We start from the raw sequence: 19940 nt of genomic DNA on the forward strand, positions 1-19940 counted from the left end.
ACTGTCTCCTGTTCAAACAGCTTCGGTCTGCCCCTGCTCCTTACTGGTTCTCAAGCTTGCTAGATCCATACTTGTTACTCATTTCTCATTCCTACCAGCTTTCATGCCCAGCTTCTTTGACCATTTGTTTCTACCTAGACTGACCTCTCAGTTCTCAGCATCTCTGGCATGAAACAGCCTCAGCTTTCTAATTCCAAGGCACACTCTCCTCCCTTCCATAATTCTAGTTTCTAATTCCTTGTGTAGTCAGTCATCAGAGCTTTTAGGCACTGTGGCTAAGCAAGTCCCAACAGAAGTCACTTCTACTGTTTGACATCAATCTTTTCATCTTCTGCTTTGTGTTCCCTCTTTCTAAGAAGAAAATTTCACAATCAAATATTTAACACTTCATAAAGTACAGAATATGCTCCTTTGACAAGCCCTGTGCTAAAACAGGGTCCACCTGCACTGCTGGTAACTGATCCTGCTTTCACAGGAGGTTGGATGGGCTGACTTACTGATGGCCCTTTCAACCTAAAGTTTGCTAAAGAGGGATTGGTAGAATAAGGATTACCAGACATTACAGAATAGAGACATGTCTTTAGCAGGAATGTTGTTCAGGCACACCAACAGTAAAGATGAAGAAAAAAAAGGAACAATTTGATAGCTGTTCTTCACTCTGTGTTCTCAGCCAAGAGGACAGAACAGCAAGAATCTTTAATGCACCCCCCCCACACCAAAAGGTACCTTTTTAAAGCAGTCTGGATCTTCAAACAATATAGATTTGGAAATCTGAACTAGACTCCTAAAAATTCCCAGTGCCTCTTTTCACTCCAGCAACACATAACCTTTTAGACAAATAGGTACTTATGTCTGAGGAAGAAAGGTTAGAAACATTTTCTACATAAGCACAGCAAAAGTAATGACAGCTATAAAATTAACAACTTCAGAATATATTTCTTCAAAAATTACTAACATTACATTTTCAATGTCTAAGTGCCAAGGTAAGCAGACTTTCACAATCAACACCAACACTTTTAAGAGAAAACGTAAGTTATATTAGGTGACAACTGATAATGCAAGACAGACAGAATAAGAAGAAACCACCAGCATGCCTCTCTTTAAAATATTAAAAACTCTTGTGTTTTGATTTTAAACGACAATGAGTGTTTATTTGTTGCTTATTCTGTACTATGCTTCATCAAACATAATAAAATTAGGTATTAATATTACTTGCATGGTTTCCCCCTGCCTAAAGATGATGGAGACATACACTGAACTCGTTATCTGCAGAATATTTAACTGTTCCCCAAATCGAAAGGTTTTGAAATGCCACTTGCTGAGGCACATAAGCCTGATATTTGACTAAATAAATCAAAAAAACCCAAAGCACCACAAATCCAAAGGACTATAAGACTTTAAATCTGTATAGCAAGAATTAGCTAAATTAAATTTTGAGTGGCCTAAAAGAATGTGACTACCAACTAAATATTTTTTCTATTAGCCCATTCACTGCATTTTACCTACCTACTGTCTTCACAGTATAATGAGGGCTCTCCAACACAATTCCTTCTTCTGTGTCAAATATTGGATTATCTATTCCAGTTTTAGGAGGAATTTGAGCCAGTTTCTTCAGCCTCATTGAAGCAGTAAGGTCCAGTTCTTGTTTCTTTCCCTCTTCTTCCCGTCTGCGCCTCATGTCCTCCTGCTGCTGGCGGATTCGCTCAAGTTGAGCGCTCCGGCGCATAGGCATCATCCTGGAGCCCAAATCCCCAGGGCAATCAACAGCCATTTCTCTGTGCTTCTGAGATTCCTCAGGACATGAAAGATCCACATTTTTTGCTTCACCATCAGAATCTTCTGTGATGTGTCCATTCATGTGAGAAGTTGTCATGATTATCTGCAATTACGCTTATTCTCTTCAAACAGAAATGCTGCTACTAGGCCAGTTTTCGTTACGACGTTGCGTAAAATCCATTATAACTTCAAAAACACTTTGCTTCTATCACAAGATAGTTGAAGAGACATCCAGGAAGAAAACCTGATGAAAGATATTCAAAAGAAGTTACTAAATAACTGCATAAATAAGAAAACACCTCAGACAGTTCTCCAGGTCCCCAGGCATCAGAATAATGAAACTTTTCCTCCACATTTACATAGTGCTTCTTCCGCTACTAAGAACTACAGAACCTTCACAAATCTATTTCACTAAACTTCACGTGCCAATGTTGGAAAAGGAGTACTGTTCAAACTAATGCTAAAGACTCCTACAATTCCCAGTCAAACAGTGGAGATTCTGCACTTAACACACACAATTGCAAATAAGCAGTTTTCTGAAAGTTCCCACCAGGTTTTAATTTATCCCTTCAGTCTTAAAAATTCCTACATAAACCATGCTTAAATAGGAATAACTTGTTATAAATGACATGTTCACAAGAAATTTATGAAGTTAAACACAAGTAAAGATATTTGCATTTATTGCTCAAAAACTGAGGCGTTTTTATACAAACATTGCTTCCCAGGTTCAGAGAAGACAGGTCTGGTACAGAGTTCTTCCAAAAGATAAAATCTAAAGCAGTCTGGAGCTGCACTTACACAATTCCAAGTAGGGATACAGTCCTAAGATAAGGGTTAGGCAGTTCAGATTGGCAGCTACTCTTAGGATTTCCTCTAGGTATGCATTAAAGCAGAAAGTATTAAATACATGAGTAAAAATCCTTGTGTGGGTGTACACAGGTATAGATTTGACAAAGAACAATAATTCACTTCCACAGTCAAGTGGTGACATTCCACCATAGCATTTCACCTTAATCTGGTTCCTCATTCCTGATGATTCAGGCTAAAGAACTTCAGTGTCTTGAGATATATATAACCACCCAGCTCTTAAATATTATATAATACATATAACAATGTGTTTTATACCACATTGCCTTTCTGTATCACAAAGCCAATGATATGTTATCTTCAATATGCCCAAGTAAAAGGCCATAGAATTAATTAATAGTTGTGTACAGTATTGCCATTATACTTTTTCAAGTTCCTTTTTCTCTCTCTTTTTTTTTTTTTTAATTTGCTGAAAGGAAATGATATAAAACAGCTGAATTTTTTATTATACACTGGAAACACCAAGACAAAAAAAGCCTAAACAACCAACTTTCTCAAACCAAATGTTTGTGTTTGGAGGAGGAAGGGAAGGATATTTACACTGTAATTAAGTTGAAAATTAAATACCAATAGTACTGTTTTGGAAGAGCAGCAACATGACCTCCTACACAAGTTTCTGCCAGCTTGCAATTCTAAATGAGCACAGCTTTTCATTTTCATAAGGAGCAATATACAGCTACATACAGCAACACCAAAAAAATTTTTTTCACTTGTTTCCCATCTAGTCACTACTACCAGTTCTTACTAAGATCTATGAAGTCAATACTTGTATGGTAGTAAAAACTCTTTGTCTTTAAAAGATACTTAATTGCCCTGCACTGATATGCAGAGATTATTTCAATGCTCAAACTTCCCAGATGCAGGAAAAAATCAGGCAACAAAAAGACCATCAAAAGCTACACAGTCATGGGGCTGGCACTGCAAGTACCACGCAACTGACTGGGGCCTGTAAAACTTGCAGCTAGTGCCCAACCTAAAAAGAACAGCTTTTTGAAGACTAAAGTAACAAAGTTAGCATTCAGACAGGGTTATATAAAGCACCATATCAAAAAGCAGCTTCCAAAATTCAGATGAAGGCAGGCAGCAATTTAGCAAGATGATCCTTGGAAAGCCACATTTCCCCTTCTCTAAAGGCAACTTCACTGTACAGAATTACCAGTCCCAAAAAAAGGAACTCTCAATAGGTACAATAAAATTGCAAAGAACACTGATTTAATTGTGGATGGAAGATAATTCAAATTCTCTTTCATCCACGTTGTACTGGCCATAGCTTGTCTGAAGACAGAGCCTTTTGAAAGTCACATTCATCTCTTCTCAGCTTTGACAAGCTAAAAGAAAACTCACATTCCTCAGTCCACGTGGTACAACTAACAGGTGTCGAAACAATTTGAAGGAATGAATAATATCCATCTACTCAGCGCTAAAGTCAAAAACTGTCTGAGGAGATGCAAGAAGTAAAATGCAACTTTAAAGATACCATGATAACACTCAGTCATGTGTAAGCAAAATAATGTCAACACTCACTAAAGAATCTACACATGAGAAAATCAAGTTGCTGGCCAATATTTAATAAGTGATCAAAAATATTTATGGTGGAATTAGCTACATTTATTCTAAATTTAGAAGTACTAGCTACCTAAGATAAATAGTATCTTTTGAGATTAACTCAGAAAAAAGGTACAACAAAAACTCATGTATATGTACATATAAGAAGTGTAAAAATCTCTTTAGTAATAAGCACTGAAGACCAGTAAACAAAAATATTGTCTGAGGTAAACACCACTACTAGGCAACATTAGTTTGCCTTTTCAGTATAAGCTCCAAGTAAGATACAAAGTGCATATAAATTATTGGAAAAAAGTAACTGAGACATTTAAGCTGCTCGCATTCAGTATTTAAGATCCAAGTCAGTTAAGAGAGAAACAAGAGTTATAGAAAATTAAAGAGTTCTCCTGCAGTCACACTTTAAAAGCAATATTCAAAAACCTAGCATCAAAGTTATAAGAGAGTTTTAGGAGAATTTAAAATAGAAAATGTTTTTGATATCCTAGAAAGTTAGATGTCTCTGAAGCAAGCAATTAACAGTACAGGCAAAGTAATCACTTTCAGGTAATACAAATGATGATATGAAATAGCAGTTATCAGGGCGGCTTAAAATCTGACTCTATCAAAATATGAAACAAACACCACAAAAACCCACCCGCCCAGACAGACCTGGTTGGTAATCCATAAAGGCATAGGCACACTCTAAGCCTGGAATGCCGGAAAAACTTCATTTAATCAAAGAACTTCTGATAACAAGTGACCCCTTCCAAACCTAAGTCACTGTTCTTTCTGCTTTTTCAAGTCTGCTTCAGACATCACAAATGCTCACCTCCAACAGTTCTGGAAAAATGCCGCTGCCCAATTACAAACAACAAAGCAGTCACGTAAGGAAAAAAATTCAGATCAGCTCTGAAGTCCCTCGCTACAATGGTCCTAAGGAATTTAAAATGTAAAATATGACACTGATAAAATGTTAACTCAGTTCTCAAATTAAGGTGTGGTGTAGCTGAGGTTAAAAGTAAGATCCAGCTTGAGGCAAGCACCATGAAGAGAACATTATTCTAATCAATAAGCATGATATCAAAATTCTTATGATGAACAATTTCAGAAACAGTTTTCTTGGCTTTTCCTTTGGAAGGTTTATTTTGCATTTTTAAAAATCCCAAGATAAACAACAATAAGGGAAGGCTGTTATACAGTCTGTTCTCTGCAATTTGTGGATAATCCAATAAACCAGCTTTTCAGCCCAAGACAACCTTAAATCGTTCCATTAATTCTTATAATAAAGAATTTGCAGACATACTCAATCATACTGATTTTTATTATGCCGTATGCAGAACATACAGAGGAATATTTGGAAATAACAGAATTCTTCTCCACTTTAGAGTTCGGTATTAGCAACTTTTATATTCGTTAGATACGTACAAGCCTTTCTGTGCTACACAGAGTTTGGTTGCTCATAGTTTAATAACATTAAATTATGGCTTTGACTACCTTCCTTTGAACTGCTGACACCTAGCAGGGGAACCTTAGCATTCCCACATGACACACATATCTTTCCAAATCAAGCAGATTTATGACTGTTTTCTGTCCAATTTCGTATCACAAGCCTTACCAGTGCTGTCCTGGAGAGCACACATGAAATTTTTGCCCCAGAGAGGAGGGTTTATATAAACTGCTAACATAAGTACAGCTATTGAGAATAAGCATTTCAGCCACTCCAATCATCATCAGTCATCACACAAGAATTTATATGTGAAGTAATTATGAATAGCAAACTGTATTTCTGGTGCAAATTCAGCAAAACAGCAAAATCAAAGAAAATAAAACAAATACAACTACTCTCTTGCTAACTATACTTACTATTCTCAAAAATACTGTATTTTACAAGCCACACATCATTCTTCATATTGACCTCTAAAAATGTCAGGCTTTAGCCTTCTCTTTAACCACCCTGAATACACTAAACAAAACACAGACCCCAAAAGCTCTGTCAAAGAATAAACATAAATGCTTGGTGTGCAAGACAGATACTAGTATAAAATACATATTGACAGGGACAGAAAGAGAAGTGCTGTAAGGTGGTTTCCTGGGGACTGTGTTTGGTGTGCATGGCAATCCTAATTGCTTTAACAACTGAATTCTGTACAGTAAAATTAAATTTGTTTTGCTTCAGCAACTTCCAAAAAGCAAAAATGACATTTTCTAGAGGCTGAGGTTTTGTGCTACATTTTGGTGGTGTTTAAAATTATTTCAACACTAGAAGTATGACTAGACTTGATAGTTGCCTTTTTAAAATTCATTAAAGTTGCAAATTCTGAATGACTGCAAGGGAGTTCAGTGCTCACACCCAACTGAATTTCATTAGTTTTGGCACAGTTGAGAGTATAAAAGCCCAAACTACATCTGTAACTGTATTATAAACACAAGAAATAAATATTTATATCAGGCACAGTGCAAAGGATTTATCATCAGCTGAAAACTATGATAGACACAGTATATTAAAATATTCATTAAAACCAACTGGAATATGAATTCTAGGTTGCTGAAGTAAACTAAAAGTTAGATTAAATCATATACAAGACGCTTCCTGATATCTGAATTACAAACAAAATATGAGCATAAAATTATGCCATAGATCTCTGCTATGTGTTATTAATGGCTCACATAATGATGGGTTTTCTGCTATTTTTACTCAGTAGTTCAGATTTCTAAGCAAGGAAAACCTAAGTCATAAAAACTGCAAAATAACAAAGCAAAACATTTTTTTTCTTCACAAATGGAAGCTCAGTGTAGAAACAAAAAATCCTGGCTTTCCCTGCATCATCTCCCAAGTATCATGTGTTTCCTCAACAGTATTTCAGTGAGCGTGCAAGATTAAGAGACTCATATAAAGGAAACCACAACACAAACCATGTTGCACAGCATAAAATTAGCCACTACTTGATGAGAGTTAAAGACTTGAGTTTATGGTAGAAAATACTTCACAGATATATCACAGAGCTTAAGAGAACCTGAAATATCTGGTACAGAGTGGAAAAGACTGATGTTTTTCAAAAGCAAGTTACAAAACCTATGACACCTTGATAACATCTTCGATAATTTTTAAAAATTCTCTACTAGAAAATAAGAATTATTTTTAACTTTGCAACACATTCAAGATTGCAACTCTGGCATGGTTTGTTTGGGTTTTTTTAGTCTCCAATAGTTTATATGATTTCCTCTAATTCGATGCTTTAGTGTAGTCCCAGTATTGGACGAAAACTCTTCCTCTAATACCCAGCTGACACTTACTTCTAATAATTTCAGACCAGGGTTCGTTATCAAATCTGCCAAGCACAGTAACTCAGTGCAGCATGTTTATTTCAAAGGGTTTTCAGACATGTCAAGAAGTTTTAACATTCCATGCTCACTTAAATGTACAAGATACATGGATCAACAGCAAAAACGGCTAAACCCTCAGAAGGAAAGTAATTTTCATTTAGTGTTTTCTAAGTTACATTTGTACACGAGGAATCTTAATGTTAATTTGCAACATTAAAGAACAGAAAAACAGATTAAACAGGAAATTCAGATGCTAAGGGTAGATTCCAGTTTTATAAATTGTATAAACAAATTGTTTGACACACAAACATGGGAATTTATAAGCACATTTTTTAATTGCACTGGTAGCACATTTAAGAACTGTGGTTTATTTAAGACACACATGATTTTATTAGGTTTCTTTATCTGTTGATGCGATAGCAACAATCAAAAAAGTCACAGCTCAAAAACTGGCTAGTCTACATTATCGACTTGAAAAGATAAAGGGCTACTATCTCCAGAACAGATACTAACGAAGTGTTTTTCATGAAAAACATGGAGCAATAAAGAGAGCACATCATGTCAATCAACAGCCACATCACTCAGACCTCTCCTCAGCAACTGTACCTTTGCAGTAAAATATATGCAATGTACCTTTGCAATTTCTGTGTACAAACTGTATGAAATTATGACACTGAGAGTATATGTCATAATTTCATTGTGTATTTGCACATGAGAGTGGATTTTAACCTGTTTCAGTGCAGAAGCATACACTGATTTCTAGGGTGTATCCAAAGATTATTTTAAACAAATACTCAGCATAATACAACACTGTTCTTGTTTCAGTCACGGTCATAACTTTTAGTCACATCCGACTACTAGATATATTTCTAAAAGAGGTCATGTTTAATTTAGTTAGCCAACGCAACAGACAATAGTGTGGATAAACAGTTCTTGCCGCCTCAAAATTAAAAGCAGAAATGCAGGATTTGCAATTGTTATCACGAATCAAAGTACTCTCTTTCGTTGCCAATTTTCAAAAATAGCGACGGGTCACCTACGTGTCCTCGGGAGGCGATGCCCGCAGCGCAGCCCCACGGGCAGCAGGCCGCATTCCCCGCCGCAGCCAAGGCCGCCGGTTGCCATGGCGACGGCTCTGCCGGCTCCCGTCGCGCCCGGGCCGAGAGCCGCGGGAGTTACCTCAGGGGCCGGCCGGGCCCCCTCGGCCAGTTCCGCGGCCTTCCCCCGGAGTTTGAGACCGCGGCAGCCCGGCTTCCAGCCCTGTTAGGAACAGAGACCATCACTCACATGCAGAGGCGATAAAACACTTTGTGAGTTCTGTCAAGCTTGGTCAGCAGATGGCTAAAACCTCTCAATATGCTGCAGTAGTGATGCCAACAAAACCTTTGAAGTACAGCACTTCAACAGTTCTGTTTACGTCAACCATCACAAAACATACAGTCTCAACGATTCAGGTGGGTGAAATCAGTTGAAGAGATATGTGGGATACACCACGGTAGATTACTTTTAATAATATTTTATCTCTGTTAGGTCTAAACACACTAATGTCCCTTAGAGTAAACCTGATCTAAGCTTTAAGAAATTTAACAGGCTGATTTCTATAAAAGAAACAACACAGCAGTCATACATCTTATTTAAATTCTTACAAATCTTTGTGAAAAACAAACGCTGCATGCTCTGTTAGCAGCAATCTTCCTTGATTAGAATCTCAAAAATGAGACCCTTTAGTCAGTTAAAAGTGCTAGCACAAGTCAAGTAGAACCACTGCACAAGAGGTTTTCTTTAGACTTACCAAATCTGACTTTCCACTGTAGTATGTTTTCTTCTTGGTTACACAAATAACTAAAATGCTTCCAAAGTTGATAAAGATTAAAAGCAATTGTTGAAAACACTAAGGATAAACATCTTTCTTACATGCCACAATTCCCTTTGTTTTAAATATACACTACCACTTACACATCAGCATTGTTTAACTTCTACTCAGACCAAATGAAAAATACACACGAGGGGGAACAGAGTTTCAGGTGGAGTCACTACAGATGTATTGGGGAGAGGGAATGACAACAGAAACAAGAGCAGACTTCAAGAAGCTCGTTGCTAAAAATCACATCTAAAACCCAAACACTTTTACCAAGGTAATTCAAGCAGATTTTAAAATTCAATAATACAGTATTTAACTTTTCTTTACATTTTGCCACCTGTATCATCTATAATGCTCTGCCACAGTGTGATGCATTTTTAACACTTGTGAGCAAGTCCTAGTGCCAACAAGACCTAAATTCTACTTTAGGTGAAGAGCATGGCAGAGGACAGTCTCTACACCAATTAATGAAAAACTGAAAAAATGAAACATGCTCAGTTTCAAAAAGTAGCCCACAAAAAAACAACGCTATAACTCCTTAAATGGTCTGACACCCACATTACTCTAACTCAGCATGTAAGATTTACTACCCTGGCATCCCACTATGGCATAGATTAATAGGATACAACTATGCATACGTTTGAATAGTCAGCTCTAATCAAGTCTTTAGCACCAACAATCCCCACTCAACAAGAAACATTTATTTTATACATAGATATGTGTGGATAACACGGATGTCTATGGGCTGCAATGAAAAGATGATAGAACAGTGAAAGAAAAGAAGCATTATCTTAATTTAGCAGTTTTTCCAAACGTTTAAAAGCCTCCAAGCACAACAAATGAAGAGTAAAGAAATTCCTAGAATTCCAGGGGATGTTAACAGATCTCACAGGACAGCCAGAAGCACGATAACAAGATAGTCATTTCTTATCACCTATTCACAGACAGTTAAGACTTAAGATTTCATTGTCTTAAAAATAAACATGCCTGTTCTTGTTTTAAACAGTTGTCTCACTTTCTGTGAAATTAAAAATACTGCTGCTATTTTAGTTCTTTCCCCCATCTCCTTCACACTGCATCCTTTTTGGCTTTGGCTTTTGCATCCTGGTCTCATTTTAATCCCCATATTTTCTAGCATGTTATTTTAAATGTCAATGTTTGCCACTGCTTCACTACGTAAAACATAATATTAACAGTAAATGTTTATGAGTAGCAATATATGACACTTCCACATGAGAGATGTGACTGATGCAAAACTATACTAATCCCAAATTAAACTGAAGATACAATGTTTAATAATTTACATCTCATCTGACATCTAAATTCATATGAAGTTGCATTAGTTTAGTCCTCCACAGCAAGTTGTTCTTAAAACATATTTACAGTATTCTGGGAAAGAATTTTTTTCTTACTCATGTTTTGATATTCTAATACCTGGTCAATCTGACAAACTCAGTTGGAACCACCATCTAAAGAAAAGGGACGGACCTTGCAGGCTTTCATTCAAAAATGCCAAAACGTTAGTAATCTGGAACAACAGTCTCAAAGAGGCTAGATATAGGGGACCAAGCCCATCTTTCAACTTGCAAGTTCAAAAAAAGTAAAGTCTCATAAATAGTATATAATAAAGATACATGTACTAGCCTCTTATGTGGCCTCCCTCCTTGGGCTCTCTTTCAACTCTTTTTTGCAGTATCATCTGAATGGATGACAACAAAGTGATTATTTCTTTTTAATGACTGTCCTTAATGATTTAACCTGATTAGTTCTGTGACTATATTACTCACTCCTGTGTGAGGGGGAAAGGAGATAAGGATCTTCTGACTTTTTTTTTGCTGACCACACAAATAAGTTGAGACTTCTGAAGATTGAAATTCTGAAATATAGAACATAAAATAAAAATGTGTATGATCTATGATCTCTGCACTTCACAAAACTCTGTCACACACTCAGAACAACCACAGTTCATTTGAGCTCTTCTCTAGTTCTTTACAGGAAAGAAAAACAAAACAGAACAAAACCAAACTATTTTATATACTCAGATCTCTGATGTCACAAGTTTTTAATTCCCAAACTCATCTGAGATTGTGATGAGTGTTCCACTAAGCAAATCCCTAATAACTGCTGCATAAATTTTAGAAGTTTCCTTCTGAAGGTTTTTAACATCGTGGACATAATTCCCTAAGGTTCTCTCTTTCTAATTAACATCATCTGTATTTGCTTTTTCTGGAGGACACTGTAAGCAAGGCATATCAGCCATGCAGTATATGTCAGTTTTTTTCTACAATACCCATTTCAATATTATTACTATGCTGATATACCCTGTTAGACAAAGACAACAAGCCCTTGCTACCATAGAAGAAAAAAAACCATCCTCAACCAGGATAAATGCAATGGTTAGTTAAGGCAAATATATTCCCAAAGAAATATTTAGTCACAGTCGCAGTTTGCAGAAAAGATTATGCCCACGTGAATTCAGGTACATGAAATCTGCTGCAACGTTTCTCACTCCTGAGAAGTTAAGACAAATAGCAAAGTCAGAACTCAAAATTTTGCAGACTGAGACAACTGTTCAGAATTTGCAAAATGTTGTAGTTTCTTTATAATGTAGCAGTCACATTATTTAATATTTGCAGAACATTTCAGTAAATATTCAGGGAAATCACATAATTCATGTTTGTGCACAGCTAACTTTTCAGCTGCTAGCACATAACAAAGCTGACTAGGCTTTCAAGTGTGTCCTACTTTTGGATCCTTCCAAACAGAGATCTCGTAGTTAATGAATTTATGACAAGAACCAGAAAAAAGACTGTCAAGTATGATTCCTTGGACTGTTAAACTGGGCTAGTTTGCTGTTCCCAAAGACTGCAGTCTCATAACACTTTCTGTTGACTACTCCTTTACCCTCCTCTCTTTAGGGCTCTACAGCCAATACCTCCTCAGAGGGCTTTGAAGCTTATCAGATCTCCCTGTGAGTCACCTTAATTCAACAAGACTGCAAAATATTACAAAATTGTTTTGCTTGTTTGTTTTTGGTCAAAGTGGCATGCTAAAACAGCTCACAATAATCTGAAAGGTGACAGGACTGGCACAATAGGTAGGAGCAAGCGGTTGAGACCAGGAAGGTAAAGGTGAGGACAGACAGAAGCAGGAACTCCCCCATCAGCAGCACAGAGCCAGCTCCAATGGAATCGCATCATATGGAACCATACTACGTTAATTCATCCACTTGCCCCCCCAAAAAAAAAGCCTCATGAGCTATTGACTTGAAAGTTTTTCATCCTACAAAAACTCAAGCAAATCTAAAAGAAAAAAAAAAGTAGACAAAAGAAAAAAAAAAGAGAGAAAAGATAAAAAGACCCCAACCACCACATAAAAGCTACCACACACCTATAACCACTTGCATCTCTTCCTGATAATGTAAGCAGGACAGTTAAAGAACAAAGAACCTATTCGTTTCTCTTAAAAGGCACACCCGTCGTGTCTCAGGTTATAAGGGACTGCAAAACTTGCATTCATCTTTGAACGTATTTCCTCCCAAACAGAAATGGTAAATTGAACACCCACGCCTTGAGAACATTATTAAAGGAGGTCCTACTGAAAAGTCCGAACATGTCTGCATGTTCGTTACTCAAAGATACTCAAATAGTATTCTAAACCTATTATCTTTGTGTAAATAGTATAACACACTAGATGAGAACCCAGAATTCAGAAACAAAAGCACTTTTCTCCCTGTTGTTGCTGTTGTGTTTTTGTTTTAGTAGACAGCAATAACAGATAAATCTTAATTTTCTCTGTGCTTGCAGCAGAAGCCATAAAATGGTACACCTACTCAAACACTAATGGAAATAAAAGTACTACTACCTCAGGCATACATATACCTATATAATTGAATTCACATGTGGGTAACCACTTGGAAATGGATGAAAATTACAAATCACCCTTATTTCAAACCTCCTCAGTATTTATCACAAGGATCTGTTAAACTTATGGGAACAATGCCAACCATGACTGAAGAACTCATGCTGATTTCTACTACAAGGAAAGACTGCTGAACGAACTTATACCATCTAGTAACTTAAAGTACAAGTCATGAGGAAAACCTGTAGAAAAAGACTTTATCTAAACTATTAGCAACATTTCACTATAGGATGTGAAAATCAAATGCTTTGTAAATAATCCATATTACTAGACTTCATAAGAAAAATGCATGAGAAAGCTTCACAAAGGCTATAAAGATATAACAGTAGAGACCTTCTGTACCTTATAAAAATAGTCTGTCTCTCTCTCCAATTAAGGTGGACTCTTCAGCCTTATGTTAGCAGTTAAAAACTTAAGAAAAAATTCTGACAGGAACATACTCATTTCCGCAAATTAAATTCAAGAACGTAAGCTGTGTGGCTGCAGAGTTCTTTCACAGCTCAACTCTTTTGCTAAATCAGAGAAAGTACATTCGTTTTCTGCATCCTTGTTAAAACAGATCATCTTTTTTTGAGAAAAAACATCATAAAATTGTGATAAACTCCTAGGAATGTAAGACTCCCCTCAACCTGAATAAAGGCAACCTTATTTTGTATGTAGTGGTACAACAGTCCTGTCCAGAAAACCATATTAACCCTTGAGCTGTTGAACCAAGAAATGAAACATTGCTATACAAAAGTCAGGGAAAAACACGGGTAAGCTAAGTGATGTACGTCCCTCGGCAGAACACTCAAATGATGCTAAGGAACAAAGATTCAACACCTAGGAAAGTGGAATTCAACAGAAATCTCTCTTCGCCTAGGATCACGGAGTGAATCTCCCAGTGTAATTTACTTGCAACACAGCATTTGAACTTCAGGAAGTATTTCCTCTTAATTCTTACACTAATCAAGCTGAAGATGACTCTTCAAACAGTTGTGTTAAAAACTTTGTTTAAAAACAACCTCTTCCTTCTTTGGTAGCATCTTTAAAGCCCTCCTCCCTCCTCTAATTTGAGAGTTGAAATACTGATTTTCATTTCTTATATAAAAAAATCTTCCATCATTTTTACTATTCTGTGCCAGTGAAATGGATAAACAATTAGCCTATACTTTGCACTTTCTACCAACAAAACCCAAAATAAACATAAATTTTGCCCTGTCATTAGTACTTTTTAAAGTATCTGACACCTAAATCTAGTTCCACAAACTTGTATTACCTACTGTTACACTGCAATCAAGAAAATCCTAACAGCAAGAGAAAATGGAAATTACAACCCAGAAACAGCCAGTCTTCCTAGTTTTCCATACAAGTTCAAAATTAAATTTACCTTTCATGTGTATTTTTTACTGTTACAACACCTGAAACAAGTTTCTCTACAGAAAAGTAAAAAAGATATTTGGACGTCACTTCTACCTGAAATCAGTGTGCATAAAAATTACATTAAATCAAAGTTTAATGGATACAAGATGATGAAACTTCTCTACAACACACAAAGTTTTCTTCCTGATGCTGATGCCAGATTTCAGCAATTCAGGTGTTTTGTAATGGGAAAATGGGAAGACAGGTAGAATGCTTTCAACTGATAAATATGGAATATCTTTGCATTTCACCTTTCAATGAAATAAACTGTATAGGTATTATACCAAGCAGCACTGAGCATTAAGAATACATTTTAAAAGGTATCAAGCAATACTTAGAAGAATCAGTCACACACCTAACCCCTTAAAGAAATACCTAAAGATTAAGTTTGTACACATTCTACATACCAGTGATGCAAACATGTTTATGTATATTACACCAACATAGCTTTAAATAAAAAAATCACAACACTTTATTGCTCCAATATTTAGAACTCAGTCATCAGGTACTTCTGAATCAGAAAGTAAGAACTCAGTGTCCCAAAATAATGCCCAAGACATAAATCGTAAACAGTGCTATTTACAGCCACTTTAGGAACCAACACCTTCGCTAATCATTGTTTAGTTTCTCTCCAAAAGAACCATACTATTGAGTCCTCTGGAACAAACTCATTAGAAGTCTGAGCTTCGTAAGAGCACATTGATGCCATCCAACTGAAGGCAAATTCCTATTAAATTCAAAACCCTAGAGCCAAATTTCCCCATAATTAAGCTTATCTGAGAATGTAAGCTGCATATTTGGCAGTTCTACTTTGGGTTAAAGAATAAAGCCTTCAGTAAATTAGCCTTTAACAGGTTTTACTAGACTAATCCTTTGAATAAAAAGAACCATAACACTCTGGGCATAAGGTACTTCTTTCTTAAATTCACATTTACATAAATGTAAAAATATGACATTTTCAGTAAAAGTATTATTTTGCAAATCCTTCAATAAAATTATGATCCTGGATGCTGCCCTCTCATGCAGAGACCACACAGACAGGTGTTCTCCTCTAGAGGCGGAGACAAATCAGTAATCTAATACCAGCCTTATGTACAAGACTGCACTGGTAAGAGTCTAAGATACTGAAGCATTCCAGAACACAGTGTTAAAATTATGCAGTTCTCCCAAGCAAAACTGATTACTAATATGTATCACAAATACTAGCATTCACTATCAATGATGCAGTCAGGACAGTTTGAAATATTCTTAGCACTTTTGCCTCCAAACTGGCAGACTTGCCCTGTTGCAAGACCAGGTGTCAAGACTTCAGTTGGTGCTCCAAATACCATCACTAGAAGCTGCTTACAGCATGAATGCTGGTGAGGATGGATCTTGTTTTCCCTTGAGAAAAGCCAGAGAATAGAATGAAAATGTAGGTGAGGAAAAATAGGAGAGTCTAGAACTAAACAATATGGAGAGAACCTTGTAATTAGAGAAACCAGAGTAATTTTTCATTGAAGCAATAATCAAAAGAACAGCAAAGCTAAATTACTCCAAATTCCTTGCTTGTATAAAAAGCAGAATCAACTGTCAAAGGGCAAGGCTAAGATGATAGAACAGACAGCAACTGGGTACGAGGCTCAGTGCCAGTATCAGCTTTTCTCTACACTGCTCAGGAAGCTGCCACTGTCTTTGCAGAAAGTTTTTCAGATCAAAGAGGTCGCCAGATGGCAACAGTAAAGAGTGAAAGCTGCAGTCCACTGGAAGAGATAAAGTCTGTTTCCTCTGTATGACGGGGGATGGAAAGAAAGTATTTTCTCTGATTCAGGTATAAGAAATGTGATGAAAATTAAACTGAAAAGGTTATGTATGTCAAAATTGGAACAATCTAGTTTGGCGCATCTGCCTTGTGAGCAACAAGAAAAAGCAGCAAATTTTGCTGAGGAAATTCCGAATATCACTGTGAAGCACCAGAACTGTAACAACAGCACTCATGTTTACAGAAGGGTTTTCAGTTATGAAGCTTCATCCAGCCCCCAACTGTACAGATCTCTAGCATCTGACATGCAGCAAGAACTCTAGTTACTGTAAGTCCATGCATTGTCACTGCAAAGCTTGAAAATACTTAGTCCTTCTCTTGCCTAGCAATTTCGGAGTTGACCAGCTGAAACAAAACTAGTTTTCCTAAACATACTTTTTCAAGATTTCACAGCAGCAAATTCTCACAATGCACTGGAGCAGTACAGCTGAAATACTTCAAGATACAACAATACACACCACCCATGCCTCAACACACACATATATCCATGTCCTAGAACAATAGCCTCTGCTCCCTAGCAGTTTTCCCACTTGGGCTTAGGATATGATTCTGCAAGAAGGAGACGACCTTCAGCTTACTTACTCTTTCTTTTTTACTTTCCTCTTCCTTCCCCTTTCCTCTCTCTTTTTTCTTACCTTCCTCTTACTTCCCCTTTTCTCACTTATTTTACACTGGCTTTGGCATCACTAGAGGTCTCTATGAGCCAGCTCAGTAGAATAAATTGGCAAAAAAACAAACCCAGGAGAGAGAATACCCCCCATCCTCAGTAGCAAAAGGCTCTAATGCGAGATCATCTGCACATAAAACAGTGGTTGCAATTTTTGATGAGTTACAGATTTTTTAAAGCTAAATTGTCACCAATTTATTGTTACCAGTTTATACCTACAAAAAAATCAGATAAAATGTGTACAAGAAAATTCCATGAGCCTGTGCATTTAAAGGAAAGAAAATAAAGTCCAAAATTACTCCAGAACAGAGCCACGTAATCAGCAACCCATGATTCAAAACAGAGAAGTACCCAGAGGTAACAGAAATTAAGACACATGCTTACCTTGCATGTCAGATAAAAATCAGGATGGCAGTGAATGTTGTTCACTTTCTAAATTTCAGAAGAAATTTACAAATGCGGATTTAGGACTAGGATTTTTGAGTTCCACTTACAAATAGGAGCTTTGAGCTCTGGCAAAATATGAGAAAAATTGATTAGAATGCAACTGAATAATGTGACACAATGCAATTCAAAAATGTCACCCAGTGCAAATAAGGCCATGATTTAAGCAGTATTTCCTTGATGTCTACATGAAATGTTGCAGACTATTTCAAATTATCTGTCGTTACTGCCATTTTTTCAAATGTATTATGTCATGTTACAGGGGAAATACTTGATCCTTTCTTCTAAAAATGAAACTAGACTTGTCTTTTTTAAGGTAAATCATTCAACATATTTACTGTCTTGGACACCTGCATTTTCATCATGAGTAAAGAGAACAGGACTCTCAACTGATTGCTCCCTCCCTGACACTCCAGCACATCCCTCAGTGCAGCTCTGCAGGTTCCTGGCCAGCTGGCAGGCCACTGTCCAGGCACTAACCTTCAATTCTTTTACTCACTAGAAAGTGCAACTGTTGTTCCTACAGATACCATATACTTTAATATACAGCCATCTAATATGGTCTTTTGGGCAAAGTTGAATAGACTGAAAATACTATTAATAAATAATTTTAACTGAGAATTGAAATGTCACATTCTAGGCCAGGTTTGGAAATCAGCTTTGGAAATATTTTGGTTTTGTTATAGTAAGAAAGTTCAAAAAGTAACATCAGATGCTGCAGACCTGGATTTTCTATTTGTCAGATGTACAAAAGCAGTGTGCAAAAGTGCTTTAAAATTCATCTGTGCCTAAAAATCAGAAGAGGGTAGTAGGGATATGATGCAGTATTACTTATCTAAAAAGCCCAACAGGTTGGCCCGACTTCTAACCCAGCACGTACACTGTGAACAACACTAGTACCTTACTGGAAAGCAGCTCCTCTGATGATTCTACTAAGGCCTCACAGACAGAGGTGTTTCACTACCAGATCTGCACATTACTTTGTTTTCCACCACCTCTCTGAGCACTCTGATTCTACCAAAAACCCCACAACAAACAAACAAAAACCCCACAACAAACAAACAAAAACCCCACAACAAACAAAACAAAAACCCCACAACAAACAAAACAAAAACCCCACAACAAACAAAACAAAAACCCCACAACAAACAAAACAAACCAAAACAAAAACCCCAAACAAACAACAAAAAAGCAAATGACAACAAAAAAAAACTAAGAAAAAAACCAAAATGAAACAAAACAAAAAAAATCAAACACACACACACACAAAAAGCCCAAAGTTCCAACATTAGGCTTTCTGATTTTGCAGACTGAGAACATAGGTTCTTGCCCTAAAGAAGTATTTAATACTGAGATTTTTCCAGTAGGGGAGGAAAAACAAACAACAAAACAAAACACCAACCAAAAAACCCCAGAGACTTTTCTTGAAGAAGCCAAGAACACTATAGTGACTTTACCATTTTGTTTGGAACCTGAGCATATAAAACAGTCATTTTTAAGAATTCTGTCAGAAAAATACTGACCCCTTCAACAAGAGCTTCAACACCGTTCACATGCCAGTTACTCAGGGCAATCAAATGGCAAGTCTGGTCACTGGGTTTAATCTCTAGTGCCAAATTAACTGTGTTAGCAAGGCAAATCAAAGCAGGTATAGTTGATTTTCTGTGAGTCTTAACAGAGTTTTTAAATGTTATCGTTACATTTTACCATCAGCTGCTTTGGAAACAGACAAATTTGGGGATGTAGATGATCTATTGTCCCTTATTTCTGTTTTGTCAAACTGGATTATTACAATGCAATTTAGATCAGGTTATACCTTAAATCCATTTGAAAATCTGAAAATAATCAATGCAGCAGTTATTAGTGGTTGTAAGTGGAAACAACAGACTAATCCCAGGAACCCCAGTACTTAAAATAATGCATTTGATTTTCCACATCAAGTCTACAGTCTTTGCTTTAAAGCTGCAAAGTTTGCAGCTTCTGAAATCAAAGCAATCATTTTATCCTTCTGACATATCTGTTCACCAGAGACATGCTGTTAAATAAAAAGGTTTTATTCCACTCAATTTAAAGAAGGCATTTGAGAGGAGTTGTAGTTCTCTGATCCCCAGAGAGTGCAAATCATCTCAGCAATGCAAGCAAAGAATTTTGTTCCAGCACTACCAAGGCTACAGTGCCTCAAATAACAAAATTTATTTTTGCAAAGCAGAAATAATAGAGCAAAACTAGGAAGCTTTAGGTATCCCACAGATTATCAGACTTCATCCAGCACTTCCAGGAGTTTTGGAACTTGAACCAAAGCTGCACATGCCCTTTTCTTACTGACCAGTTGG

General features: G+C 36.7%; 1 protein-coding gene across 1 annotated transcript in view; it reads right to left on the reverse strand.

The window, feature by feature from the left end:
• PALS1 (protein associated with LIN7 1, MAGUK p55 family member) overlaps positions 1-19940 on the reverse strand; it is a 58653-nt gene that overhangs the window by 27553 nt on the left and 11160 nt on the right. Inside the window, exon 2 of the mRNA XM_065839677.2 lies at positions 1507-2020. Within this exon, the coding sequence (XP_065695749.1) occupies positions 1507-1873 (367 nt within the window). The 5' untranslated portion in view covers positions 1874-2020. The remainder of the gene's footprint in view (positions 1-1506; positions 2021-19940) is intronic.

Source organism: Patagioenas fasciata, chromosome 5 (assembly GCF_037038585.1).
Source record: "Patagioenas fasciata isolate bPatFas1 chromosome 5, bPatFas1.hap1, whole genome shotgun sequence".
NCBI lineage: Eukaryota > Metazoa > Chordata > Aves > Columbiformes > Columbidae > Patagioenas > Patagioenas fasciata.